Source organism: Homarus americanus, unplaced genomic scaffold (genome assembly GCF_018991925.1).
Source record: "Homarus americanus isolate GMGI-L3 unplaced genomic scaffold, GMGI_Hamer_2.0 scaffold24260, whole genome shotgun sequence".
Taxonomy (NCBI): Eukaryota; Metazoa; Arthropoda; class Malacostraca; order Decapoda; family Nephropidae; genus Homarus; species Homarus americanus.
The window spans coordinates 3,278,206-3,305,718 of record NW_024721079.1 but is presented as its reverse complement, the minus strand read 5'-3'; the positions used below and the strand labels follow the sequence as shown (position 1 = coordinate 3,305,718).

Below are 27,513 nucleotides of genomic sequence, written 5' to 3'. Positions count from 1 at the left end.
TTCAAATTTTTATCTTTATAGTACATTACCCTGTACTGTACATTATATAGTTTTCTCTTTATTCATAAGACAACTTCTGTGGTTACTTACATATAAAACTTTACAGTACCTGTACATAACAATCATCTCGGTGGAAACAGTTATACAGGCAACCAGATTTAGGTCTGATTTTCAACCCAGAGTGTTTTGTTTCATGTTTTTTATTGTTGATGTAATAGTGTTTTAATAACCTTGTTATACATTATAACAACTTATTTTCTTTAACACAGTCCAGATAAGAACTGTTATCTCCACCCCCCCACCCCCTTCCTCCTGATTTTTGCATTTTTCAGACGGGTCTGCTCCAATTAGTCCAATTTATCGATGTTCTACTGTATACATAGTAATACTACTATATGGTTAAATTTGTCCAAATTTTAACTGTTGTAGCTGACGTACAAAGCTCTATCTATGTACACAGTTTCTCATTATTTAATATTATCATCACCTTCAGCTTCAAAGAAGTAATGTATATAGTTTGTATTCACTTAAAAAATTAGTCATTGTTATTACAATATTTTTTCTCTCCTAAGCAGACAAATAAATTTTTTGATAAACCTCTTGATATCAGAGGTACATGTTGTGATAGATTCATTAATCATTGTATACTGTACACTAGTGAAAAGCAGTATGGTTGTCTTAGCCTCAATAGTACATTTTAAATATAATCTGTGGCTTTGAGTTACTCATACTGTGATGATTGGGTACTGACTATACTCAATCATTAACTTACAAGTGTGTTAATAACTGTGAATTTAAAACAGAACCTTCTCATGATTTGCAATTTCAGATCAATGTTAGTAAGATAATTAACACCTGAGGAAAAATAATTAGGGTGACAGCGATGACCTATATTTTACCTGGTACTTGTTTGGTAGAGTTGTAGGTGTTATTGTTATAGGGATGAAATGGGTAATGTAGATTCTTTCATATCATCATTTAGTAGCTGTAGCCATACTTAGTTCTAATGCTTGATACCCATGATAGATTGGTTCCTATCTTAGAACCACAGGACAGCTGGGGCCTGTATTAAACTATTATCATGTAAGTAAGACTTGTGCTCAAAGAACTCATGTGCAGTTCTCCTAAGAAAAGTGTTACAGAAATTACAAATCTTAATTGGTTAAGTAATTCATAATTCTTGTTACACTATTTACTTTAACCTGAAAATTAAAAACTGTGTACTCTATGTTGCCGTTAGAAACATAAAGTACTGTATATTTTCACTAGTTTAATCTTGGTCTTAAGATTTTCAATAATATCCAGATATACATTTGTAATTCTTGATACAATATTGATAGCGGTTTCATCTTGTGGCACTGAATTGTTAGGTTCCATTTTTTCTGGAGTCATTACTGTTATTAAGCTAAAAGTTTGAGATGATTGACTTTTATTCAGGTTGTGTAAGCCTCCTCATGAATTACCGGGTATGTTTATTTTTCTCATTCCTATTATTTAGTGCGAAAGAGCAGTGTGAGAAACTTACTTGAGAATTTAAAAAATCACAACTTTCATGCATTACCAGAAATTTCACCACATAGATTTAATGCTTGGTGTATACTGTGTATATTTTTTATTTATTTATTATTTTTTTTTTAAATACTGTATTCACAATGCACTTTACAAAAGGCCATTCTGGACCAAGTATTTTCACCATAGGTGACCTTTTTATTCAAGTGAGTTGTGGTGGAAAAATGGTTATTTTGAAGATATTAGAAGATACAAGAGGGAAATTTAGATTCTCTCTCCTTTCATAGGTGAAGTATTTTGCCCTTATTTTATACCCAGAGGAACATTGCCCTACAGTCTATAGCATAAGTTAAATCAGTAGCCACCAAATATAACATTAATGTAAAATCTGCTAATTTTCTTGGAACAGAACTTTAGTTAATGAAGTATTTGATTGAAAATGAATACATGATAATGCACCATCATTATTACATTTTTTAAGGAGTGTCTTGAAAAATTTCTTTGTGAGATATATGTAAAAGTTACGAAAACAATGTTTGCATCAGAATTTTTCATGTATGGCTGAACCAGTTATGAAATGTACTGTAATGTTAGAGGTAATCCTGTGACCAGATACTCTTGAAACTGGGACATATTATCTCATGACTGGTCTGCAACACACAAGAGATCCAGATTACTTTCTGACTTACTGGTAACTCATAAAGTTAAACATTGAAGTACACTGTTATTTAACCATGATCTTGGGAAAAAAAATTATATTGAAAAGCAAAAGAACCACGAGACATCAATATTCAGTTGATGTCATGAAATTGGCATGTTCAGTTTCATTTGTATCATTATCAGTAATTTTTCCATTTTAGGATCATAAGCAGAATGTTGTGAGCTCTCCTATCTGTTTTGTGATACTTAGGTCACAGGGAATTTTTTTTATTTCTGTTTCTTTTCATAGACATGGGATACCCTAGTATTTGGGCTCCATAGATGGAGCTGTACTAACTTATACATCTCTATTTAGTTTAAAGTACGTACTGTATACAGTACTGTACTGAATTTCCTAAAAGTTATTGATAATTTTTAATCCTAAATTTTTTTTTAGGATATGGTGAAACTGAACAAAATGTTCAGAGCTAAAGTTTAATTCTTTTACTAGTATGTAAAGGCATCATCATATATTTTGAGTTAGAAATTTGATTCATTAGACGTTGTACAGCAGAATAATTAAGTCAGACGTTTTATCATTGTGTGTGTGTGTGTGTGAGAGATATCAACCCTGGCATTATCTGTGTTGGAATTGTGCCTTGGTCACTGCCAGCACAGTCCACACTGGTTACTTGATTGTGGTGATTATGATCCCTTTTATCGAACATACTGCCAGTTAACAGTGAGATGAAGGCAACAAGATCTTTTCATGAAGGTGAGCTGCACAGGTTGATACTTCAGATAGTTCTTATATGTGGTGAAGATTGTCATTTTATCTATTAAATAAGTTATTTTACATGTATTAATGCTTCACGTGCATTACAGATGACCCGATGAGGAAGGAAAGATTAAAATACTGATTAAACAAAAGATTCCTTAATTGAATGAAAAAAATTATGTCTGCCTAGCAAAGAGAAATGCAGAAAAACATGTATACATTAATGTTTGAAAAACCAACACTATGTCATCAACATGAGTACACTTGCTTTCATCACCAGATACTTGTTGTCATAAAGTGCTGCTGCTGGAAGGTGGCAGCATGTACGATCACTTGGTGCTCATTTTAAATTTAATGAAAGGCTAATTGAGGCATTGAGAAAGTATGGTCTCGCCCAAAATTTTGTCATCTCCTTTTAGCACTTAATGCTGAAGTTGGGTCAGATGTCATGCATTTTAATGATTATATAGAAGAAATACTGAATGGAATGATAAAATTCATGCATACAATCCAGCCGTTGTGTCAGTACTGTACTGAGTTTTGTGAGTTCTTTTTGTATTTAAAAAACTATGTTTTAAGAGGTCTCAGCCTATTATCTATTTTTCAGCATACATCAATGTTATTTATGAAGGTGTGTTAAAAAAGGCACTCATTTTTGTAAGTTGAAGATGGTTCTACAGAATTGAGCTCAAAATATGTTGTACTACATGTACTTTGTAAAGTTGGAAAGGTGCTGCTATGTGGTCTTCCTACTGTTGAACTTGTTCCTCAAAGCTATCCTGTAGGTGTATAGTTACTTCAAATACCCATACCTCAAGTACAAAATTTAACATCCTTCCCAGATTTGAGACATTTAAGATATTCCAGCCCTGTGCCTTTGCAATGAGTTACCATATGCTGTTGAATCAAGGGAGTGAAGCTGAACCACTGTCATCCATGACCACGGTGGTGCTAGTCATTTACACTCTCTTGATTTATGGCCAATTAGCCTCCCACTGTTGTTACTAATTTTCTTGAATTCAGAAGATATTTGTCTTTGTGATAAACCTCATATATGGCATTTTGCAATACATGTCATTTGAAGGTGAACAGTGTACAGTATATGATTATGATGGGGATGTACATTCTTTATAAAAAATTGTTTACTTATTATGATGTTTATTGAGAATAGGGTAGGGCCGTGATATTATATGTTGTCCTTCACACCAGTTTTATGTCTTGCACAAAAAGTAAGTGTGGTTTAAACTAATTGGTCAAAGAAATTGTTAGAAATTTTAAGTAAATTATTTATTTCTTATTTGTATTTGTTGGGGAAAAAATCATTAACTATTCATATTCCTTAATCCTTGTGATAGTTTATTAAATTTACTGAAGATTTACTACTGGGGAAGTGTTGTTTAACTCTCTTAATTTTACTTAAATGTCAGGTCACTATTTCATTAAAAGTGTATTTGTTTCATGTAGGGTTGATCCTTAAACTGGTTGATGAAAATACTACAAGTATTGATGTAAATTCCATGTGTATTATGGAGAATTATCTGTTCTTCATATTGTTAATAAGAAAATATGTGTGATATATAATAAAGAGGTCGGAGTCATTTTTCACTCGTATGTTATTATCATGTGGTTCTTGTTGCCAAGAAGTTATTTTTCAACCATTGGAAATTTACAAAACATTTTTATCTTTTTTAATGATATATGCTCTAAAATATTTTGTAACAGCTTTTACTGGTACATTTGGTTAAAAATTGTGTCAGTCTTCCATCCCACCCAGTGTGCCATCTGTGGGTCCAACAATGTGCGATGTCTTGTATTCACAGGTTCATATGTCTCGGGGCTCGTGGATGGGATGGAGGACTGACATGATTTTTTTTCTGTGACTACCATAGCCACAAGTTTCATATACCTGTACATACATACAGGAAACCCCCAATGTACGTATGTCCTATACTGTATATGAAAATTTGTTTTAACAAGTCATATTTTGACACCCATTTACCTCTATACAAAACCAAACATTCACTTTTAACAAATAACAGTCACATTTTAACATCTTTTTTTTCTGTAAAGAATATAAATATTGTGTTAACAGATATGTACAAGGACACATTTTTGCTCTACAGTGTACTCCTCAAGGTTCATCTGCACTTGCCACCCCTCATATGAGCAATGTGCTGTTTTCTTTCGCCACATGCAAAATTCCTGTCCTTTTGTACAGACCCTACATACAGTATACAGACCAAGATGCCTGGTCAATGTAAGGCAGAACCTTCCAGCACTACTCCCAACCATGCCAAAAGGCAACACAGGGCAATTATCCAGGAAACTGAAGTTGGAGGGGATCAAGCAACATGAGGCCGGTGAAAGGCCGACAAGAATTGGTCAGCCTTTTTGTTTAACAGCCTTTGTTTTTGGCCTTTCTCTTCATCTTTGTCTTTAGTACATATATGAAAAATTCTCCAGTTGAGAAACCTTTTCCCTCCCTGGATTTCACCTCCCAATAATACATAGACTGCCATTCAATATACTGTACTTATTTTTACTTAACATATGAATTTCTAGGAATGCAATCCCTTCGTTTATTGAACAGGTTACGGGTCCCAGAACCCCATCCATTGTGTAGGCTCTGTCAAATTTAGGCAATGATAAGTGTAGTAATTTGACTTATTACTAAGCTGGTTTCATGAGGGCAAGAGCATTTTCATGTTTGCACTGTTCCTCAGTTTCTTATATTCACATTCATTATTGAGCTCTTCGCATCCAGCAACATGCTCTTCTTGTGCAGCCTTGTCAGTGATTAATTTCTGCTTCTTGTCTATTAGTCTATGGGTGTCCTCAGCACTTGAGCCTGATTCCTTAACCTTTTCTTATACCCTACCTGGTATATCCAACAAGTATATTGATATATTGACCATCAACTGTAGACAAATTATGTGTTATGAATTTAACGTAGAGAAATAGGTGCTGATGGAACCCATTATTTACAGCCAGGAAGATCAAAATATTCAGTTCATAGGACTAATTTGTAGGATAGAATTAATGTAGGTCAGGAGACAAAAATAAAATGGAGAAATATGTTTACCTAACAAAATACACAGATCAATTATATTGCTCCTAGAGTCCCTATAAACTGAGAGTAGCAACATGGATGGTCCTGGAAAATGAGATCGCTCATTACTGGCCGCTATATTGTTGTCACTCGTGCGTTGAGAGCCCACCTGATTTTACGTCAGTTACCATCTGACCATTGCTTTAGATGGATGGATTAGTGATTTTCATTTGCATTATGATGGGATGTTGTGTATTTAGATGCAACAATAGGTCGGACGAGACTTAAGATGCACAGATACCCAGCAGATCCCAAAAGAAGGAAAGCGTGGGAAAATAAAGTTGGAAATCTCTACCATCATCATTTTTGTGTTGGATAAGCTTTATGGCTGCACAGTACTGTTAAACACTTGGAGAGATGCTTCCTCCTTTACCTGGAAATTGGTATTATATAAAGTGAATACTGTAATATCCATGAGAGAAGCAGATGACAGTCTGTAATAGTGGAAGATAGCGGGTGTAATCTAACGCTAAACTCTTTATTACCACTATTATTGTTATAATTATTTTGATTAAAATACAGGAAATGTGCAACTTATAAAACAATTTATTTAAAACGGTACTCTGCAATACTGAATTATGGTACTATTTATCATTTGTGCTGTAGGTTATGTTAGTCTATAATTAAAGAGCATGTAAGTACAGTATCGCCTATTGTATGATACTGTATAGTAGTACAAATAGGTAAAAAAATATGGTAGTGCGAAAACTGACTAAAAACGTAGAATAAATGTACAGTACATGAAATTCTTGTCTCAGTGTAAGTGCATTTCATTATTGGTTGTTACTAGACTAATATGTAGCACACTACTGAATTTTTGCATTTATACAAATTGTACATGTACTATATATCGGTAGAGAAAATGGTAATCAAACATTCGAAATACATGTACTGTACACACATTTACCAATACATGTACTAAACTGTATAGGTATTCACTGTTACTATACAGTACTGTGCTGCATTAAGGAAAAATATTATTAAAGTATAAGTAGCATTTAACTATAATACATAACCATTGAAAATATTCCAGATTCAGTGAGTGCAGATAACCATACAAATTATTTTATTTACTAACTTCCTTTAGGACCCCATTATGGAGATGGGATAATTAAGCTGGGATCTCATGGGATTTAAATTTGTTGACTGATATAGGTTATAAAATTTCTGGAAGCAAGACATTCATTTTTGATGTAGAATTATGTTTTCGTTTGCTGCTGTCTAGATGATTTATTTTGTTTTCATTGCCCAGTCCGCTATTCTTACCAATCGTTATTATATTTGACAAAAATCTACATAATAATATTGGAAGTGTATTTAAGAAAGTTTAGCCAAAACAATGTTGACTCACTAATTGAAAAACTACAGATTGGGCAACATTTATTTTACATAAGTAAATAATGATATTGTACTTAATCATACAAGAAAAATCTCTCCCTCACTCTCCCAAAGTACAGTATAGTACTTGTGCCATTAGGCTGGCTTTAGTAGCATAATTACTGATGTTAACGAACATTTTTGCACTTTCCAAAAGATTTTAAAATGTTGTTGAAAAATCTTCCAGCAACATTGCTATTACCAAATCTGTGGAAGATAAACCAGAGTATGAGTGGACATAAACTTAGACAAGAAAACATGTATCCTTGCCTGCATGAGAAAGTTTAACCACAGGGACGCACAGACACAGATGGACGAATGGGCGGGAATAGCAAAACATTTAATACCTGTACCACCTGTCAAGGGTGGTGGGTGGGGGCATAGTAAGTTCAAGACTATCTTGAGATGGAAGTACAGTACCTAAGATTCATGAGGAAGTAAAGCTGAAAAAATGGTTTCAGGGAGGTGATGAGTAAAACTTAATATGATAAAACAGTAGAGTTGTAATGTTTTAGCACTTGCATTTATTTTTAAAATGTTATAGCACTGCATTATAAGGCCTATACAGGGTGTATCAGGTCTACAAGGAAGAACAGGTGTACTTACAGAGAGCCAAAAAACGATGCATAACTGTCACAGTCTCCCGTACTGGTAGTGTGGGAGGACTTTTCTGTACTTGTGTGATTTTTCTTGCTGGGTTCGTTGATGTTAACTTCTCTGGCATTACTACTATCAATTTTCACACTGTTAATGTCTGTTTTGTCGGTATCATCATTCATTACACACACACCAGCTCTACACATCTGAAAAGATGGTGCAGACAACAGTGCCCAAGTGAATGTGTGCAGGGTTCAGGGTCAAGTAAGTCACCTCACCAAGGATAAGATGCCAAAGCTGCCAAACACTAACCGGGTTGTACAGAGCTGATAATATACAGCAAATGTGTTTATGTGTGTGGGAGAACTATACCTTGTACAGATTCCTGATTAGAGAACATCTACATTACTGTTTCAAAAATGTAATGTATACACAGTGTTTGTACAGTACAAGGTATCTAAAAAAAAGTACCCGTATCTCCCAGGATGGGTTCATGACTTTCGAAATGCTACAGCAACTCGTGATGTTCTGGGAGGGTTGGTATGCATGGCTCTGGCATTGGGGTGGAAGAGAAGTCACCCCATGGCACCATTTCACCCATAAAATTTTAGTTCTCTTGGTGTATTTCAAGATTATTTTCTTTAAATCAACACTGTACTGCATTATATATTGTCAATATGTAAAATATATTTCAAAATGACCAATAATTTGCTTGGAAACACAGAAAAAAAGCGTTTAGTTGAAGAGAGTCTCAAGCAAGATATTACCTCCAGTGAAAACAGAGAGACTAACGCCTGTTTGCTGTGTTAAGAGGCTGGATGCTGCGCATTAAACTAGTCACTTTACCTTCAATTATGTTCAATAATTGTTAAAATGACTAAAAAATTTAATATTAAACTTTTAAAATTATTGAATAGTATAAACTTCTTGATATTTACTAAAATAGTTAGGAATTTAAGCCCTAGAACCGATTAATGTATTGGTGGACTGATACTAAAGCTGGTTGCCCGGCCAGTGCAAGCGAAAACATGTTGAGGTCGGTTCGTAAGAAATTCGTTAACCGAATTTTTGTTCGTTAACCGAATTGAAGATCCTTATGGAAGGCAGTTCGTTAACCGAAATTTCGTTAACCGATATAGTAGTAAACGAAATCACTGTACATACAATTAGTGGCTTTGCACATATAATGTGTTCTGTACTTCATATTTTCTTTTCTTCAATGTAGTTATCAGCATATACATGGATCACGTGCACCTACCTGTACAGTGATTTATTTGCACACACACACTATATATATTATATATATATATATATATATATATATATATATATATATATATATATATATATATATATATATATATATATATATATATATATATATATATATATATATATATATATACATAGAAAAATAATCATTATATATGTATTTTTTATTATAGTGTTAGTGTAAATAGAATCATCAGTACAGAAGATTAAGAGAGAGATCATCATTACGTGTATTGCAGTACATGTATCAGTTAAAGCCTTTTTCACGATCACGGTACTAATGGTAATATTGTCAGCTGTAACTCTACACTGCAACACTTTCAAGCACTAAAAAAAAATATATACTTGTGTGTCCCATTATTTCTCTCCAGCGTCCAGCGCCGAGAATAAGTGGGTCATCCTACGTGTACCATCATTCATAACAATGAAATCGTTTAACTTGGAACAAACGGGGTGAAGTGAAAATGAACCTTATAAACCCGAGCATCACCAGTTGTGTGACACTGTAATGGGCCCTCCCCCACCCCTACTACCAACCCCAGCACAACTACCACCATCACCCCGACCTCAACACCAACAGTAGCATCGTCACCACCAGCCCCACCGCCGTCACTACCGTCTCTACCACCACCAAGGTCCACCAACACCCATCTATGGGATAGGGTAGGATGTCAAGTGCCTGTACCGACAGACAATAACTAACCCATGACAATCCTAACACATCATTAGCTTAGTTAGGCGGTCAGCCCGCCCTCTCTTACCTCTTCCTAAATTTCTTCAATTTTCGAACTATAACTTCCTTCCCCCACCCCTATTCTTCTTTCACCCCTCCTTTCTCTAAAAAAAAAAAAAAATAATAAAAATAATCAGTTTTCACCACTCCTTACGCTAGCAGAGGGGCGACCGCCTTAAAAAAAAGTCATGGGTGAGGGCGCGAGTAGCTGTGAGGCAGAAAATGGATGCCTCACATTACCTAACATATACATGATGCCTCTCTTCACCCTACACACACACACACACACACACAGGAAGTAGCAGATCATATTCCGTATGTAAAGGACGGTCCTTACATCATTGTAATCCGGACACAGCTACCACATCCGCCAGTGTCGTCTGTCTGGCTGTTGGAGTCGGACTCGAAGATGAATGATGTTATGTTCAGTGTTACCCACACAACGTAAATAAATATATTGTTCACAGGAGTCATCTGTGTTTAGTATATTTGTCATTATAAATAAACGTTCATGTCACGGGTCCACGTTTATCGCCTTAGGCTTACTGTTTTGAAACGCACGCGTGTGTGTGTGTGTGTGTAAAGAAGACTTTTACAGTGCCTATGAACCCCAAAATCAGTCAAGTCACGTTAGACATGTACAAAATTCATATAGTTAGACACACACGTTGTAATATAAAAGGTAAAATCGTGGTTTGTATTCTTGTACAGCTGTAGCTCACTGACATAAGGTATAATCTATAATATAGCATTCGCAAACCAGAATAATTCATCCATGTCTAATACACCTAATAAGTTATTTAATGTGTAAGTTAGGAGGTAAGTGAATCGCTTATTTACTTAATTAGGTTACTTGGGCTTGTTCTGAACGGGGACTATATTCCTATATGTCTAACGGGAGGGGTAATGGATGTAGCAGGGGGATATTGGATATAGCAGGAGGGGTAGCGGGTGTAGTAAGAGGTGTACTGTATAGTGGGTGTAGTGGGCGGGATAGTGTGTTAGTGGGCGGGATAGAGGATATAACAGACGGGATAGAGGGTGTAGCGGGCGGGATAATGGGTTACTGGGCGGGGTAGAGGATGTAGCAGACGGGATAGAGGGTGTAGTAGGCGGGGTAGAGGTTGTAGTAGGCGGGATGGGCGTAGCAGGAAGGGAAGTGACTTTACAAATATTTATTAAATGCTCATTAGTGGAATACGACATGTTGAACTGTCGAATGTTACTCCAGTCTTTCGGCGAATTTAGGGTCAGTAAGGATACAGCAAACTGAAAACACATTTCTTTGGTACATCAGGAGGCAATGTAACCAGCACTGCATTCGACTGCCCTCACACTCCCAAATGTAAATTTAGGTCCCATTCATCAGTAACCCTAAGGACAGGAGGTGAGTATTGTATCCGTTCATCTACACAGCACCCAATTTGGTTGCGGTAAGTGCTTCAAAAAACACGTTAGGCACCCTAGATCAGCCAGGTATGTAATTTTTGGCCTCATAACAAGGCTGCCACGTCCTTGACCCGGCCAGAGAATGGTGGAATGTTATTACCCCAGTGTGTGGACTGTGATTGAGTGCAGAGAGGCAGGTGTGATGACATACAGGTAAGTACTTGTTTGTCTACCTGCGACCTAACTTTCCCTCGCCTGGTCTCTTATAAATACTAGCAAAGGGAAGTGAAAAGAGAGGAAGAAACCTAAGGTAGAGAGAAGAGAAAAGGGGAACAAAGATGAAAGAACTATACAAGAGAGAAAGGAAAAAAGAACGAAGGATGAACAATACAAGAGAGAAGAATATAGAGAAATGTATGAGAAATATAAGAAAAATGAAAAGAAGAGAAAATAGAAGAAAAGAGGAAAGCACCTGACAGTTTTGTCGGCTATATCCTTGGTCAAGTTGTTTTACTGTTTACCAATGTCGTTTACCTACACTGTCTCAGGCTTACGTTACCGTATACTTACATTGTCTATATTCATGATAAACTGTATAACTGCGTAGCTTATAAACATGTTTCTTCAATTGTAAACTTGTGTGACAAGTGACTGAATTATTATTATTATTATTATTATTATTATTATTATTATTATTATCATTATAGGGGATGGCAGGCAGCTCCACCAGAATCATTCCGTCCACTTTGGCTCGCCCCACCTCCACAATACATTTATTATGGCTGGCCCAGAGGACGTATATATATAATTACCTTCTACACACGAATATTGAAATTAAGAGCTACCAGGACAGGAGCGGTAGAGACCTTGCCTCGTCACAGCGACCTGGGTGTGATTCCGGCTCGGAAGCGAAAAGGGCGTTGTCCAATGTGACACTACTGAACATAGCAGGTTATGTCCGGGTACTCTAGTTTCCTCCTCCACTAGCACTGGACAATAGAAGGCAAACACACAACGAACAAGCTACCGGCTTTCTTCCTCCTTCAACAAGGTGACTTAAGATGACATGTTCTACTACACAGATATGACCGAGCAGTGACAAGATAAGTGTCCGAGAGTGTTATGCATATATTGAACCTCTTTCCTTCATATGGTTACTTTCAGATGATTTGTGAAATACATACACATATTTATATATTAATACACATTTGGAGCCTTGTACATGCACGCATACAGAGATTAACCAACACGAGTGTCCGTCAACCCTAGTGGTGGCCAACAAGCAAGTCCTGGTTCACGGATGGTTGCATGAAGACCATTAGGATAAATCATGTTTTCTCTTATATCATCTATCTATTTTTTCTTTAGTTCGCATGTAATAAATTCTCGAGTTTACAATTATTCAGATCATAGGGATGTATGTGTTATATTTAACCCGGACTGTAACACGAGACTGGTGATGGGCTGATCCTTTATCTGAGTGAGGTTGAGCGACCTCTACCTCCCATAGCTAATTCTGAACTTTTTCTATCTTCCCATTAAATAGTTTCATGGCAAGGAAGGGTTTGGATCATCCATTCTCATTATTTCATCGCTTACCTTGACCAACCATAGACAGGCTCACGGAGTGACGCTTAAACTCTTCTTGAGTGGAAAGTGAGTGAGCCTGGGTGGCAGTTCTAACATTTTGAAGGCATTGACAAATTCCCAGGAAGGGCGAGGGAGCGGCCAACTGATACAGTGTAAAGTGTTTCGACCTTTAGAATATTCCCCCGAAGTTCACAATGGTCAAAACCACCTCAAAAATATTATAAATATAGGCTAATTGCAGTAAAACTGATGTATGTCATACTGAGATGAAATTAATAGTTTTAATTAACATTTTAAATTAACAGGTTTCTTTAGAATTTATCATGATACAACTAAAATAAATATGAGAATTAGTTGGAAGAGCAGCAGGAGGGGTTCAAGAGAATCCCCTGCCTTATTCCAGACACAAGTAAACAACTTGTGGAGTTTGTAATGGGGTGACCAGTAGACACATGTAAAATTTACTCCATTTCACCACAAATAAAAGTTAATTCACTTAAGGTTACTATAGTAAAGTGGTAAGTCAAAATAATTATAAATCGAAGTTATTGGTGAAGGCCTTACGAAGTAAATATTGCATCGTGAACACACACTGAAATAAATCTTACAGCATGCATACTTAGCATCGCATTTAAAACAACATTCAAACCTCTACACAGTGTACTGTTAATCAAGTGAGCTTATTGTAAGCGGTGGGTTGTATACAGTCAATGGGAATTTTTACCCACCAACCCTTCCCGTTCACGTACTTGATCTTCCTAGGCTGGCAGTGGTCACTCGCCTTTATGAACGCTTTACTTATCTTTGATGTTTTAGGACCCTTTATAGTCGACTTACGAGCGTTCTGCTTTGTCTTCTTCTTAATTTTTGATATCTGACTCTTTTTCTTTTCCGTCATGCAGTTATTATTACATTTTGCTTCCGTAGGACTTCTGTTTTGGTTCCCCGCCTCCTCCATCATTCGCCGTGTCTTTTTTATCTTTATAATCTTTATCTTCCATCCTTTCCCCTCTACGTACTTCATCCTCTCCTTGATGACGATGTGTGTTGGGGTTTCTATTCTTCTAATTTTCTTGGGCGTTTTCTTCGTCTTCTTTATTGTGTTTTTCTCTTTAATACCTGTCATTACGTCTTTTTTGGTAATCGCTGTCTTGCTCTTGTGTTTATTTTCATTGTTTATATTCATGGTGTTCTTTTTGTTGTTCTTTTTCTTCACTTTTCCCCCCTTTTTGGGTACATCGAACTGACTCATCTCACTATTTAAGGTTTGTGATTTATTTTGTTTTTGAGGATTGTTTGTTTCTCCCGTTTTTGGTTTCTTCGATTTTTTACTCGTTTTTCTTTTGCTGTTTTTCTTTTTAGCTTGATTCTTTATTTCCTCTGTGCTTAGTTTAAGGGATTTTGAGGTTCTCCCACTCCCACCTTTATCATCTGTGACTTTTTTCTTAGCCTTAACGCACGTCCCCCTCTTACACACCTGAAAGAAAATTGACTTATAACAACACTTGAGAATATGATATGCCCGCCCCCAGACGTGGTTCTTATAGCAGTGTGTATTGTGTTTATCCGTATATTGTTTAGTACATTCAAGGTGATTTTTTTTTACTATCTCTTGCTTCAATTTTCAACTTTTTCTTAAACATATTATTTTTGGCTGCACGAGAGAGTCATTGTTATGGTGTACAGTGTCTGTAGTCCTCTCCAACCACTCTGATATAATGACAACAATTGCCACTAAGCTTATCAGCCTGGGAGACCCTACGTCGATGTTCTGGCGTGGTTCCCCAGATTTATAGTGGAGTGAGTGAATGAGTGGGGTGGAAAGATTGACCGAAGAAGTGAGTTAGTAAAAAACGGGTGGAGCGAACCAGCAGATGGTGGGGTGAACCAATGGGTGGAGTGAACTAGTGGATGGAGTGAGTAAATGGTTCAAGTAGTGGGTGGAGTGAACCAAAGGGTGGAATGAATCATAAGGTGGAGTGAACCAGTGGATGAAGTGAACCAAAGGGTGGAGTGAATCATTGGGTAGAGTGAACCAATGGATGGAGTGAACCAATGGGTTGAGTGAGCCAGTGGGTGGCAGTGAACCAATTACGTAGAATATGTCAGAGAGGGGTATCACACACACACACACACAAAGGGGATGGTGGTATGATAATGAGGATGTTAGAGTGTGGGTTAGTGGCGGCATGGAGGTAGTGGTATGGTCTTGGTAAAGAACACACAACAAGGACTACGTGTATAACTGTACGGGGTTGGATGACTCACCTTAGAACCTCCACACAGTGTTCCTTCTAGAGCGGCGGCTGAGGGTGTCTTGAGTAGTCGACCATTACGGCACCAGATCTCCTTACACACATCCTGGTAAAGGCGATACCAACACACCATTATTAACTTAGAAAACTGAATTCAAATTAGTACCAGCGTGAGACGTGTCCAGCTTGACCACATATCTGGGAAAACCACAACGAAGCTTGACACGAACTCGGGAACACCACAACACAGCCTGAGATAACATCTTTATAATATTATACGGTGCACAGGTATTTTGCTAAGGTATATTATGCGCTTTAATGATGTGTATGCAACTGGGCTATTTGTGTGTGTGTGATAACTTACATTAAAAGGCTTCATAGAGTTTGTAAAGTGTCGCCATTCTCTGCCGTACATATAGTGGCACTGCTCGTCGGCATTGAATCTCTTGCCGGGGAGTTTACCGTGATGGTTCTCGTCGTTGTTCTCGAGTTTGCGAGTATTGGAGGTGCTCAGACACTCGCCTCTGTAGGGGGAACAGGTTCTGGTTAATTTACGCTAGGTTAAGTTAGTTTAGGTTAAGTTAGGTTAGATTGGGTTAAGTTCTTAGAGTTTAGTTTGGGGTCAGACTGGGTTAGTTTGGCGAGGCAAAGACAGAAAGAGAGATAAATATGTTATAGCTAGTCGATTCCGGTGAGAGGTCTATACTCACTTAGTGTTGAGGAAGTTGTGAAGGACGTTGCTGGAGCAGGAGGACCAAGTGGTGGCTCCTGACGCCATCACCGGAGACATGATGAAGTTGTTCTTCTTGCAGATGCTGGCTTTCCCTGTACCGTCGTGTCGCATGTTGAAACTGTGGCACACAAGACAAGGAGGTCAGAACTCGAAATGTTCTAAGATTACACACTGTCTCCAGGCCTACATACCTTCTCCAAAGCTACATACACTCTCCAAGCCCACACATTGTCTTCAAAGCTACACACAGTCTAAAAATTGGTACTGTACTTGCTTCATGTTCTAGCAGTAACTACATCTGTTACCAAGGGAAACAGCAATTATTCGAGTAACGTCATCACTGTCAGAGGTAATGCGACGACGCCGGGGGGACTTACCTGTGTCCCAGCTCATGGGCTATGATGTAGGCGGCGGCCAGGGAGGTAGCCTCGTTGACGGTGCAGGAATAAGAGCGGGAGCACATGCCCCCGACGTACGCCAGCCCCACCGTCGAGTTCTTGGAAGGCCTCACGTTCCACAGGTCTTGACCAGACAGTAGAAGAGCATGATCCCAGCTCTTTGACGTAGTCTGTACAGGCCAGAGGACACTTTGTCATAAAATAGGCGAGATACAGGAATGCTTGGAAGAAGACTAGCCTGTGAACAAAACCCCCTGGACACTTCTGAGGGTCATGTAGGTGAGGTCGATTGCGGGGTTTTGATATGTATTTACTAAAAAATTTCTGTGTATTATAAGGTTTTTCATGTTGTTATTTCATCTCTTTATAATAACAGCAACATTCACCATCAAACACCAATGACTCACAAATAAATGCCAGACATTGATGGGTGTCCTGGGAATTATTACGCCACTATACTTTTTCGTCATTACTTACCCGCGGGTTTAACTTGGCCTGCCACCTACAGAAGTTCTTGAGGTATTCGTAGATGTCGCCCTTCGCACTATTGGGTTTGTTGCTGCCCAGGACCTCAACTCTCTTCACCAGCATTCCGATCTTGGCGTCTCCCAGCGAGGGGTCAGAGTACAGTCGGTGTACCTGCAGACACCAATACGGTCAGGGAGAAATAATAACAAATTAGTTCAACTACCTTGCTTATAGAAGCTTAACTGTACAGAGTGCAGTATCCACAGTCTCCACCAGAGTCATGCTTATTGGACTCGCTTTCAGTATTAATGCAATATTAATAGTAAGAATTGTACGCTGCTTTGCATTAAAAAATCTCTCAAACTAATTTCTCTTCCACTGTTGTGAAAGTAGAAGCCTTCTTAGGTTTAGATAAAAACACAACTTATATGAATACGAAAATTTGGTCGCTTAAGCTCAAGGAATACTTTGTCGTGAATCCTTAGTCGAGATTACTAGGGATTACGGAGAGTTCCAGTGAATCGGGTATTGGTGATTTCTGAAAGTCAGTTTTACACCTGACGTCTGAGCTGCTTCCCCAATTCTCTTGGTGTTGTCTGAGTATTTATCTTTACTTATGTGGCTGACCTGTATTCAACTTAACAGATAAGTTATTCTTGTTATTATTGTTAGGAATAATATTTAGAATGTTTAATAGGAGTTTAAATTAAGTCACCATTGTGTTTTACTTCGTAATGTTCGCGCGTGAGTTTTCTTTGTAAATATATTGGTTTGTTTTAAGTGTATTTTTCACTCTGGGTTTTCTCCTTCACATTTATACAACAATTGACCTAATTAAGCCTGTCTAGTTCACTTTGTTGTACATTACAGTAATTTTAGTGCGGATCAGTATTCTCCCAACCTGACTTAGATCTTTAATATACTCTCTTCCACATTTCACTTTGTAAACGATAAAACAAAAAAACTTATACGATTAGGAGAGCTGCTAAAAGGATTGTGTCTGAATATTTCTAAGGTATGACAAAATAAAGAAACAGCAACTTCAAGGCATAAACTTACAGCATTAATGAGGGTCATAACAATCTCAATGAGCTTCTTGTTGGTGTTGCTGTTAGGGTAACGCTTTTTCACGTACGAGAATAGCCCAAGGTCCATAAATACGGCCAGCTCCACAGTGTATGACGTGTTCTCATCTGTCCGCCGACGTACGCGATCTCCTCTTCCGTCTGGCGTCGTGGCGATCTCCGTCCCTGTTTCGTCGTGAGACTTCGTTACATCACCTCCATGTGCCTTAGTAGCAGTATCCAAAGACTCCTCAGTACTGATGGTGAAGCCCGTGTCTCCGTCGAAGTCCGGTAGAACAGGAGGGAGAACTGTTGACAGAAACAAGGGACTGTTGTCTTTGTTGACTCTGAATGGTCTTTGTTGTCGTAATACACCTCATATTGTTCACTTCAGCATAGTGACAAGATGTTGAACAGTCTCTTAGCCTTCTTACAGGAGACCAAAACAACAAGGCAATAGGCAAAACAAAAGATTGACTGGACAACACAAAGAATGTCAAACCTGTTTCGTGGGCAAGGTTCGTCTTCAGCGGATAGATCACCACCAGAGTCTCCCGTGTCCCCCTACGGTATCGAGACTTCGGCTGATACTCCTCCTGGCTCACCTCCTCCACCTGGTAACTCTTCCCGCTACGCTCCACCACGCCCATCTGGAGAGAGAGTGTGACGCTACTAAACTCCGAGGACCCATCATTATCTTCATTCACTCACCAATATCTTCATTCACTCACCTCCATTAACATCCACCCACCAACATCCACTCACCACCAACATCCACTCACCACCATCTACTCACCACCAACAGCTACTCACCACCAACATCCACTCACCACCAACATCCACTCACCACCAACATCCAATCACCATCAACATCCACTCACCATCAACATCCACTCACCACCAACAGCCATTCATTGCCAACATCCACTCACCAAGCCGCTACAGGTGGAGATGACAGCCCAGGTGGTTGAGGAGCCGCCGGCGTAGAAACAGTCAACAGGGATGTCGTCTGCTTCCACCTGCTGACCCGGGAACTCGTGGAAACTGCCAGAGTGACCCGGATGGAGGATGAGTTACTACTGTTACTCAAGAGGAGGTATGGCAAATAAACTTTGATATTTTTGTTAATGCAGCTCAATGTGTTGTGTACTTTCCTGTAGGTATATGTTTTTTTTGTATTTCTTGTACCTCCTTGTAAATGCGTAATAGTATTTTTGGATTTTTTTGTAATTCTTCTGTTAATATTTTTTTTAATATCCTGTAAATCTGTTATTTTATATGTCCCCATAAATGTGTATAGTATTTACTCATACATATGAATAGTATTTTCTCGTAAAACCAAGCTTTTATTTTCTGTAAATTATTTCGTATTTACCTGTAAATATTTGTGTATTTTACTGTCGTTATTATTTCATATGTATATGTATACTGTATATCCTTGGTTCATACGACTAGTGTCCCCCGTAAGTGGAGATGTAAGAATGGTCGACTTGAACCAAGACATAAACATACACTCACACAAAATAACATACACACAAGCGTCAATAATACACTGAGACTATCTTAACAGTGTACCTTCTCGTAGCACCAATTAAGAGAAGACACGAAGCGTACGTAATCTTATGGAGTAAATTCTATACATTGTCCGTTAACTGAACCCGCCTGCGTTCTAACACCTTACCTGGTAAGAGGAGGAGGGTGGACCTACCTCAGTTGGAGGTCCTGCGCTGCAAGATTGACATTTTGGAGGACGAGGTCAACCTGGGAATCAGGAAAGGGTAGCTGGAGGGAGACAGTGGAGGCTGAAGACTTAAGATCGTGGTGCAGGGAGCGTCGACTTCGTTCCGACCAGCGTAACACACGATACTCGCCAGCTGCATCCGGGGGTGACCACAACAAAATGTTACAAAAGTGTACCGGTAGAAAGTAAATATTACTCATGAATAGAAAGTGAAACATTACCCAGATTTAGAGAATCACACTCACTCTTTTTGTTAGGTTAGATTAGGTTAGGGGATTAATTTCTCCAGGTTAAGTTTCTGTGGTGCAAGTTTATCTTGTGTTCTAACTTGAGGCACATAATACAATAATACCATATAATACCCAAGACTATAACATTATATCACACATCAACCATATGAAGACCATGGTTATACACCTTAACCTCTCCTCCGACCATGGTTCACCTCCCACCATCATACTGCGCCCCAACACACTCCAGGTTGTGAATGCCACCAAACTCCTCGGCGTCACTGTAGATGACAAATTAAGCTAGAACTTACACGTCAGTACTATCGTTAAATCTTATAGCTATCGTATCCACCTCCTCCGTTGCCTCGAAACCTTTGGCCTTCCTGCGTCTGAGCTCAAGAATATTTTCACAACCTTCTTCCTTAGCTCTCCTACTTCTGCTTCAACTGTTTCACAATAAAGACACTTAAAACTGTTAATGTACAGTCATATTACTAAATGTGGACAAACTGAGGATTCTTTTCTCCAAAGTGCTCACCTTAAGATTCGCTCAATTTAATCTACCTGAACTTTAATTAGCTGTTCTTGAGGTGACGGTGGACCTCGGTACTCGCCTGAAGATTGGCCCCAGCTTACCTTAACATAATTTTAACCAGACCAATGTAAACTAACGTACATTGAGGTTATTATAGCAGTATTGTTAAAAAAAAATACCAAAGAATGCACCTTCACTTATCACTGTAAATGCTAGACCGCGGCTGAACCATTGCTTGTGTATAGGAAGAGGGGCAGCATCTCTTGTCTGGTCTATTCTCTTTTAACTAGCTGCGAATTTGGTCCTTATGTTGACGATACTGAAGACCTAAACAAGAGTGGGTGGCGTTCGTCCCCGATGATGCCCCGGTTTACGAGAACAGCAAGAAACATTAATTTTCACAATGATATCAGGACCGCCGAGATGGATTAGATTTGCTTGAAAATGCCGCGTGCTGTTTAAGACAGTCGCCATCTATTGGTTAAGTGTAAAGGTGGTGAAGACTGCCAAGAGTCGCCATACTGGACTGTTTTAATGCTTCGACTCATTCATTCGAAGTTTGGTGTTGGGTTAAGTATTTTAATTTAAACCACCCGAGATTGTGGACAGTATGGTTGCCGGCTGTGGGTCTCACTTCCTTCTCCTCCATAGTGGTGAGTACATTATTTGTATTGTGTGAACTGTCTTCACTTATAAGTGTTCCTGCTCTTGTTCGGTTAAGTACTGTATAATGTAATTGATTTAATTGTAGGTTTAATCGTATTGCTTTGTCAATGGCTAAATTCTCGAGCTGAGTAAACTTCCTATTTAGCTATTTTGTCATTATTGTTTCTTGTATGCATTGTAAATAGTTTATATTAATTATATTATTTTACCTGTTGGTTTTGCTTCACCGATATGTGAAGTTAACCAGTCTTTGAAAACGTTCCATGGTAAACAGTCGTATTGCTCGAGAACACGGGACTGGATGATTCACCAACACGTTCACTCTACAGATACTGTACATTAACCTGCACTAACTACAGGTGTGGACGGCACTGGCTACAGGCAGGTGTGTGGTGGCACTAACTACAGGTATTGGCGGCAGTAACAGGTGTGGACTGTACTAACTACATGTATGTACGGTACTGAGTGCAAGCAGATGTGTGACTGTACTAACTACAGGTGTGGGCGGTAGTAACGGGTGTGGACGGTACTAACTGCATGTGTGTACGGCGCTGAGCACAGGCAGGTGTGTGACGGCACTAAATACAGATGTGGGCAAGAATATCTGCAGGTGTGGGTGGTACTAACTACAGTTGTGAACGGCACTGAGTTCAGGCAAGTGTGTGGCTGCACTTACTACAGGTGTGGGCGGCACTAACTACAGGTGTGGACAACAATAACTACAGGTGTGGGCGGTACGAACTGCATGTGTGTACAGCACTGAGTACAGGCTGGTGTGTGGCGGCACTTACTACAGGTGTGGTCGACACTAAATAGTAAATACAGATGTGGGCGAAAATAACCACAGGTGTGTGCAGCACTAAATACAGGTGTGGGCGGTACTAACTCCAGGTGTGGGTTTGGGGGACTCACGTGGGTGGAGAGGGAAGACAGTGGACTCCAACTGAGGGTGGAGCAACTGCCCAGTGTCTGCCAGGTGAATCTGTGGAGGTGAGGCTCATTCTTAGCTTCCATGGTTAAGAGGGGTCCGTGTGAAAGGTAGGTTAGTTTAGGTTAGGTTAGGGTTAGTTTTGGTTAAATTAGGGTATGTTTGGTAAGGTTAAGGGTAGATTAGATTAAGTTACGTTAGGATAATTTTTTGGTTAAGTTGGGTTATAGGAAGATTAGGTTAAATAAAGGTTGATATTAGTTAATTTTGGTTGAGTTAGATTAAGTTAGGTTCGGTCTCTCCTTTTGGACACAAATAAAACCTGCTGACCGTATATGTATGTATGTGTGTGTGTGTGTGTGTGTGAAACTTTCTAGACCCAAGTTCATTATTTACAAAACTCCTTACACCATAAGTTTATTATGTAATTAATTAATCTGTACATTTGGGTCATGTACATTCACACGCCTGGGTTATACACATACACACACACCTGGCTTATGTACACATAGCTGGCATATGTACATATCCATACACACCTGGGTTATGTACACACACACACACACACCTGGGTTCATTCGTAGGTTTTGTGTGTTGGTGTGGGGCAGTGTGTGTCTGCTACCCAGTGTGCGTCAGTACCAGTAGTATTACAATATCACCACCGGCTCGTTGTATGAGTCAGTACTATTAAAAATAGTACCGACTCACACACTATCAGACCCTGGGTTGACTATCTCTGTGTGTGTGATAAGTGACCCAGACCCTCGATACATACACACTAACGTGAATATAGGTCACATTGTTAGGTACACGTCATGCAACTTCCGCTGTTGCTTCACAATGTTATTTATTTATATATTTTATTTTTATTTATTTTTTAGCACGTCATTATTATTGCTCTTATAACTTGACCCTTTGCCTGGCAGTGGTCTGGAAGTGCTTGTAGCAGGTGAATTAGCTTATTTTGAATGAGAAACTGTTACTAAATCTTCAATCCCCCTTGTTTATATCTAGCGGCAGAAACTCAAGGAAAATTAAATGTTTAAACTGAAGAAGAATGCATTTAAAAGCAACGTAAAAATGTATTAAGTAGCACCTTGCTTGAGACTAGAGGTTGTGAACTCTATATTGTGGTGAACGAAAGGGAGTCACATGCAGCTCCCAACTTTACGTTTTATTTAAAATTTTGATTCTGATAAATATTTCCTACAAATATCCTTAATATTTGGTGACCTATTACCAAATCTCACAAACTGGACTGCTGTATATAGGCGTGGAGGAGATCTTACCTCCAGAAAGAACTATTAAGGTGCAACATTGGGCGACTAAATTATTCGTGAACTAAATCGTCTCGATTATCCAAGTTGACTGGAGGCTTTAGGAATGCAGACTCTAAAGACAAGACGCGATAGGCAGGATTTCATAGACATTCTAAACCTTGAAAGGGATGGAAAACAGTATACTATATAGTGTCTGAGGCTTTAGGGTGTGTGTGTATGTCTGCCGAGTGGATACAGCGCTCATCTCCTGTCTCAAGAGACGCTGGTTCGACCCCCAAGTTCATCCGGTTTTGTATGAGTGCCCAACACTACAGCTTTATGCATTGCAGTAGGTAATTAAGGTTATACAGAGCTCAGTTCTGAAGTTTTAGTTCACTCCGTTTCCCCCGGCTTTGTTATTACTATCACACTACAGTATAGCCATAACACACTTGAGGCCTTAGTGTGACGAAAGTTTTGATAAATTACAAGTCTCCACAAAGCGGAAACCTAAATATAATAGTAATCCCAAAGCACCAGAAACAGTGCAAAAGAAGTTTAACCAAATGCCCCCAAGCGTCGTAAGCCTTCACGTATTTGTGGTCTCAACGTACTATAATCAACACAGCAGAACCTAAATACAGTCTACCAGAAATACCAACACACGAGTCTAAAGCTACGAAGGACCTCCACATACCGGAGGCTTCAACAGATCAAAAGCCTCATTCTATGAGAAGTCTCAACATACCATAGCCTCAATGCATCGGCAGCCCCTCCGAGACCAATGTTTAGCAACCCTAAAGGACTTTGTCCTCTCATAAAACATTAATAAAACTCTTCTATCATGAGTAACTATGAAAGTTATCAGTAATTTTGAGCGAGACCAAATAATAACGGATGAATCGAAAGCATACCTGCATTCCCGTGGTAGAGGAAATTAGGAACACAAAGTATAGTAATATCCAATCTGCAACACTCATGTCACTGATTCTGTATGTGGAACTCTTCATATATCACAAACTGGCTGACACAGGTGTTCTCCCGTTTGCTGTCGACTACTGACTCGCTGATTGCAGCTCCTGTTGCTTTACAATTCATTAGCAGGTGAACGGTGCGAGTTGCCACTTTTTTCACTAATGAGTTTTTTTTCAGTTGCCACTTGTTTCTGTTCTTTCAGAGGCGTTTATAATTTATATACTTCTCATACTAACGTAACAAGCTTCCATGCGTTATTAACACAACCTTAAGAAGCTGATACTGTGAAAGCTAAAGACGATAGTTGTCAACAATTGTGGTGGTATTCAGCTTGTAGGCCATGGGTGGGCGAGATGATGACGTTCACAACCAGAGTTATTGTTCATATGTCGCTCGTGGAACCTTAACAGCCTTGTCCAGAACGGAAATACCGGAGAGTATGTGACGTATGTAAACGGCCGCACTTCCTGGGTGTCCGGTAGGTAGCCATATTTAGCCTTCATTCCCGGCACTAGTGGCACTAACACTGAACACGCTTCTTTGGATCTCAAGTGGCACTTCGAGTATCACCTCTTGTTCCTTGTGATGTAAATTGTGCAAACATTGAGCAAGGTGTCACCTCCGAGGTCCAGGAGACATTAATAAGGTGTCACCTCCGAGGTCCAGGAGACATTAACAAGGTGTCACCTCCGAGGTCCAGGAGACATTAACAAGGTGTCACCTCCGAGGTCCAGGAGACATTAACAAGGTGTTACCTCCGAGGTCCAGGAGACATTAACAAGGTGTTACCTCCGAGGTCCAGGAGACATTAACAAGGTGTTACCTCAGAGGTCCAGGAGACATTAACAAGGTGTTACCTCCGAGGCCCAGGAGACATTAACAAGGTGTTACCTCAGAGGTCCAGGATAATTTATCAATGCGCCAACTCTAGGATAGTAAGAATGATCATCCAGTTATTAACTTGACAGCGCCAGAAGTGACACTTGACACACGACTTACTTTCTGGAGACTAAAATAATGCCAAGCTAACTCCCGAATCCAGATAGGGAATCGGACCCGAATCTTCATCCTAAAACTGCGGGTTTGGTAAAATTTGGGTTGGGTTACGTTAGGCTAGATTAGAGATAATAGGTTAGATTGGGGAAATCAGGTTAGGTATAGTTAAGGTAGGTTCGTTTAGCTAAAATTAGACGAGTATATATTCGGTTAGGTTTGGCTAGGTTATTACGGTAGGTCACGTTAGCTGAAACTAGGTTGTTTTACATTAGGTTAGTTTCAGTTCCGGTTCCAGGTCCGGGATATAGAGTTTCCGAGTCCCACTATTTACAATGGGCAATTTACCCAACAAGAAACCTCGTTATCAGTACGTGTTTATGAGTCACGGGTAATGTATTATGTACCAGTGTGTTGTAATACCACCCAGTGTGTCATGTACCCGTGTGATGTAGCTCCACCTAGTGTCATGTACCCGTGTGTTGTAGCTCCGCCTAGTGTCATGTACCCGTGTGTTGTAGCTCCACCTAGTGTCATAACATAAGAACATAAGAAAATAAGGAGTCTGCAATAGGCCGGTTGGCCTGTGCATGGCAGCTCCTGTCGAGAGTTACTACCACTCTCTATCATCCATGAATCTATCTAGCCTCCTTTTGAAACTTTCCAGAGTTCCAGCACTTACTACAAAGTTGCTAAGCTTGTTCCACTCGTCCACCACCCTATTTGTGAACCAGTTCCTTCCTATCTCCCTCCTAAACCTAAACTTATCCAACTTAAATCCGTTGCTCCGAGTCCTATCCTGCTCGGATATTATAAGAACTTTATCTATATCCCCTTTATTGATTCCTTTCACCCACTTAAATACTTCTATCATATCTCCCTGCACTCTTCGTCTTTCTAGGGAATGCAAGTTAAGTTTCTTTAACCTATCCTGATATGGAAGGTTTCTAAGTCCCCGTGTGTTGTAGCTCCGCCTAGTGTCATGTACCCGTGTGTTGTAGCTCCGCTTAGTGTCAGGTACCCGTGTGTTGTAGCTCCGCCTAGTGTGCCATGTACCAGTGTGTTGTAATACCACCCAGTGTGTCATGTACCCGTGTGTTGTAGCTCCGCCTAGTGTCATGTACCCGTGTGTTGTAGCTCCGCCTAGTGTGCCATGTACCAGTGTGTTGTAATACCACCCAGTGTGTCATGTACCCGTGTGTTGTAGCTCCGCCTAGTGTCATGTACCCGTGTGTTGTAGCTCCGCCTAGTGTCATGTACCCGTGTGTTGTAGCTAGTGTGCCATGTACAGCAGAATAGCAGAAATAAGAAGTGAAGTGTCACAGGCTTAACAAACAGATACTCTTGTACACATGTCTATCTGTCTTTAATGAGTCATGTCAGAGGTTCAGAGTTGTATGTGTGTGTGTGTGTGGGGCAAGAGACCATGTGTTTTCGTACTACATACACTCAAATGCCTCCACACACACATACAACTCTGAACCTCTGACATGACCCTTTAAAGACATTTCATCTCTTTTCGGTCAGTCAGCACCAGCTTGTGGATAAAAATTAACCTACATAACCTTCATACTTTCTCCCCCTCTCTGGACGAAGTATTTCAAAATGTTTCCGAATATGACCTCGAAATAACTGTTAGCGGGATGAGTGTGGGAGGTTGATATAGTATGGCTGGAGAATGTATGGTCTCTCACAGTAACGACTAATGTTAATTTTGGTCACCTGAAGATTAGTCCCTTAAGATTAGCCACCATAATGCTGATCTGACCTAACCTAATCTAACCTGTTCTCCTTGGTAGTGTTAGGGTCTTGAATCATCAGGTGAAATAAACTAGGTTAATCTTCAGGTGATCCGTTAATTTTCTCCCCAAACTGGTAATAAGTGAACGTGTCTCGTTACAGTACTATCAGTGAGATGTTGATGCCATTTTGGATTAATGCATTTGTTAAGTCGATAAGGTTCGTATCCTGTACCGTTATATACGTGGAATATTGAACGTACGATCTTTTAAGAATTCTGCCACAGGTTCATGACTTAACACTGGTGTTTGTTATTCATTCACAGATTTCGTGGCTACTGCGTGACCCAGTTCCCCCAAGAGGCACGAGAGCGTCCCACCAGCTGATGAATTCCGCTCAACATCGTTACTCTACCGTCAGGGAGTGACACAAAAACGACTTCATTTAGGGTTCACCTTATAATTAGAGAGCCATTATGTTGTGATACATCATACCTGTCGTCCTGGTGAAGTGGCAACTTACAGAAAACGGATAC

The 27,513-nt window shown here is 39.3% G+C and overlaps 1 protein-coding gene across 2 annotated transcripts; it reads right to left on the bottom strand.

Moving 5' to 3' along the window:
- Positions 1-7,402: 7,402 nt before the first annotated feature.
- Positions 7,403-24,323, bottom strand: LOC121861443 (A disintegrin and metalloproteinase with thrombospondin motifs 16-like). 2 transcript variants are annotated; one of them, XM_042359172.1, is made up of 13 exons: positions 24,185-24,323; positions 21,996-22,065; positions 19,620-19,785; positions 18,844-18,955; positions 18,414-18,561; positions 17,907-18,220; positions 16,857-17,018; positions 16,359-16,549; positions 15,959-16,099; positions 15,613-15,772; positions 15,262-15,354; positions 8,019-8,215; positions 7,403-7,619 (listed from the first exon to the last, which is right to left on the bottom strand). In XM_042359172.1, exons 1-13 carry the CDS (start codon positions 24,278-24,280, stop codon positions 7,541-7,543), a joined length of 1,929 nt encoding a protein of 642 aa, XP_042215106.1. In that variant the 5' UTR covers positions 24,281-24,323; the 3' UTR covers positions 7,403-7,540. The 2 variants fall into 2 exon arrangements, with proteins under 2 accessions (XP_042215106.1, XP_042215105.1); XM_042359171.1 differs by lacking the exons at positions 7,403-7,619; positions 8,019-8,215 and adding an exon at positions 13,261-14,470.
- Between the last annotated feature and the right edge of the window lie 3,190 nt (positions 24,324-27,513).